Source organism: Mandrillus leucophaeus, unplaced genomic scaffold (genome assembly GCF_000951045.1).
Source record: "Mandrillus leucophaeus isolate KB7577 unplaced genomic scaffold, Mleu.le_1.0 Scaffold238, whole genome shotgun sequence".
Lineage (NCBI taxonomy): Eukaryota > Metazoa > Chordata > Mammalia > Primates > Cercopithecidae > Mandrillus > Mandrillus leucophaeus.
Window position 1 is genome coordinate 83,410 of NW_012102454.1, and position 3,319 is coordinate 86,728.

Genomic DNA, 3,319 nt, shown 5'->3' on the forward strand with positions numbered 1-3,319 from the left:
AAAAAAAAAAAAAAAAAAATCACCTGAGGAGGGCTCTTCCTAGAAAAATCGGACTCCGTAGGTCTGTATGGAGGCCCAGAAATCCTGTTTTTAATAAGCACTCCAGGCCAGGAGCAGTGGCTCACACCTGTAATCCCAGCACTTTGGGAGGCCGAGGTGGGTGGATCACCTGAGATCAGGAGTTCGAGACCAGCCTGACCAACATGGAGAAACCCTGTCTCTTCTAAAAATACAAAAAAATTTAGCCAGGTGTGGTGGCGCATGCCTGTAATCCCAGCTACTCAGGAGGCTGAGGCAGGAGAATCGCTTGAACCCGGGAGTAGGAGGTTGCGGTGAGCCGAGATTGCACCATTGCACTCCATCCTGGGCAACAAGAGTGAAACTCTGTCTCACACACACAAATAAATAAATAAAATAAGCACTCCAGGCATTTCTTATCCCCAGGCAAGCTTAGAGAGTGCCGTGTATCATACTCTGTGAAGCCCATGGAAGCTCGCATTGGCTCCCACCTCTCCACACACACTCCCACTCCCAGACTGCATTTACAAACACCTGCACCTGGTGGTAGCAGCCACCTGAGCTACAGAGGAGGGCTTGAGAAGAGGGGAGAAGTGGAGACTCGGGATCTGGTGGCAGAGAGTTTCAAGCTGGTAAGTCAAGCCTGGCTCAGTCCACACAGACCTGCTCCCCTGTGGCTGTCTCTTATACACATCTAGATGTGTATAAGAGACAGGGCTGGAGTGCAGTGGTGCTATCTGGGCTTATTGCAACCTCTGCCTCCTGGGTTCAAGTGATTCTCCTGCCTCAGCCTCCTGAGTAGCTGGTACTACGGGCACGCACTATCACTCTCAGCTAACTTTGGTTTTTTTTTTGTTTTTTTTTTTTTGAGACGGAGTCTCACTCTGTCGCCCAAGCTGGAGTGCAGTGGCGCGATCCTGGCTCACTGAAAGCTCCGCCTCCTGGGTTCACGCCATTCTCCTGCCTCAGCCTCCCGAGTAGCTGGGACTACAGGTGCCCGCCAACGCGCCCGGCTCATTTTTTGTATTTTTAGTAGAGACGGGGTTTCACCATGGTCTTGATCTCCTGACCTTGTGATCCGCCAGCCTCGGCCTCCCAGAGTGCTGGGATTACCGGCGTGAGCCACCGCGCCCGGCCTATATTTTTTATAGAGACGGGATTTCGCCATGTTGGCCAGGCTGGTCTCGAACTCCTGACCTAAAGTTGATAGACCCGCCTTAGCCTCCCAAAGTGCTGGGATTACAGGCCTGAGCTACCGTGCCTGGCTCCTAACCCCTATTCTTAACCTTGTAGCTGGATAGATCTTTTATTTTTTCATTAAACAATTAAAAATATTTTTTTTGTAGAAACAGGGTCTCGCTATGTTGCCCACGCTGGCCTCAAACACCTGGTCTCAAACTCCTAGTCTCAAAGGATTCTCCTGCCTCGGCCTCCCAAAGTGCTGGGTTTACAGGTGTGAGCCTGGATGGATCTTCTAAAGCTTCAAGACAGATTACATCTCTTGGCATGAAAACATCCACGACTGTCCATTAGTAAAACAAGATCCACATTCCTCACCGTGGTGTAGCAGCCCCCCGCTGGGCTTCCCACCGGCCTCCCTCTTTTTCCCTTTGCTTGGTGGACACGAGCCACTGTGACTTCCTGGCTGCCCCTGAACACACGGAACTTGCCTATGCCCCAGAATCATTGCTTGTCCCGCTGCGTGGAAGACTCCTTCCCCAGCAAGGTGTCCTGAGAGCTGGCTGCGCCTCATCACTGTGATCCAACTCCAATGACACCTTCTCCCTGAGGCCTTTCCTGATCACTGGCAAAGGCTGCCCTCTCCAGCCTTACTTTTCCACTGGGTTCTACGCTGTTCCCAGCACACTCTACTGAACAATGTCGTTTCTTTATTTGATTACTGTCTTCCCCACCAGAATGTGGGCTGGGCGTGGGGCCCTGTCTGCCTTACTCTAGGCTATTTCTCCAGGGTCGTCGGAATGAAAGCATTGATGGGGGGCAATGTGGAGGTGCCCCCAGTTAGCAGCCAGAGGAAGGGCTGGACTCTAAGGCTTCAGACTGATCAGGGGCTGGAATAGACTCACCCATTGATGCCCACAGTCAGCTCCCGGGGCGCAGGCACCATCTTAGGAGGAGGAGTAGCAGGGCGAGGAGGTGGTGATGGTGGCGGCGGCGGCTTTATTTCCTCCCTGACTGGTGTGGGCTCTGGTTGTGGCTGGGGCTCTATTTCAACCTTGGGCTCAGGTGGAGGCGGTGGTCTGGTCACTATGCGGGGAAAGGGAGGGAAAATGGGTTGCGCGACCACCAAAGTGAAAGAGAACAAACTGTCTTTGCTGCCCAGAATCTGCTGCTGGTTCCTGGCCCCTAGTGACCAACTATTTAGCCCAGTGTTTCCCAAACCCACTTTCTCTACAGAATAAACTTGTTTAAAATATCAATCCCAAGGGCTCTTTCCTGAGATTCTAATTCACTGGGTATGTACTTTCGTTTTCTTTTTTTTTTTCCTGAGACGGAGTATTGCTCTGTCACCCAGGCTGGAGTGCAGTGGCCTGATCTCGGCTCACTGCAACCTCCGCCTCCTGGCTTCAGGCGATTCTCCTGCCTCAGCCTCCCGAGTAGCTGGGATTATAGGCACCTGCCATGGCGCCTGGCTAATTTTTGTATTTTTAGTAGAGGTGGTGTTTCACCATGTTGGCCAGGCTGGTCTCGAACTCCTGACCTTAGGTGATCCACCCGCCTCGGCCTCCCAACGTGCTAGGATTACAGGTGTGAGCCACTGCACCCGGCCTGGGTATGTACTTTCAACATAGATCGCTTGGGGTGACATTCTCTGTGCCTCGGTTTCCTCCTCTGTAAGGTGAGATAATAGTACTTTTCTTAGAGGGTTGTTGTGAGGATTAAATGAGGTAATACATGGAGTGCTTATGACCAAGCCCAGGAAACGTTTGACATGCATTAGTATTTTGGAGATTGTTCCCCGAACTTGTCCAATAATTGATTTAGCCCAGTGGTCCCCAAACTGTTCCAATGATAGGAATCATCAGAGTGGCCAGGTGTGGTGGCTCACACCTGTAATCCTGGCACTTTGGGAGGCCAAGGTGGGTGGATCACTTGAGGTCAGGAGTTCAAGACCAGCCTGACCAACGTAGAGAAACCCATTCTCTACTAAAAATACTGTAATCCCAGCTCCTAGCGGGGCTGAGGCAAGAGAATCTCTTGAACCTGGGAGGCAGAGGTTGCAGTGAGCCGAGATTGTGCCACTGCACACCAGCCTGGGCGACAGAGTAAGACTGTCTCAAAA

General features: G+C 51.9%; 1 protein-coding gene across 1 annotated transcript in view; it reads right to left on the reverse strand.

Moving 5' to 3' along the window:
• The window catches only part of GAPDHS (glyceraldehyde-3-phosphate dehydrogenase, spermatogenic), a 15,716-nt gene that overhangs the window by 9,877 nt on the left and 2,520 nt on the right, over positions 1–3,319 (reverse strand). Inside the window, exon 2 of the mRNA XM_011982241.1 lies at positions 2,103–2,283. Within this exon, the coding sequence (XP_011837631.1) occupies positions 2,103–2,283 (181 nt within the window). The remainder of the gene's footprint in view (positions 1–2,102; positions 2,284–3,319) is intronic.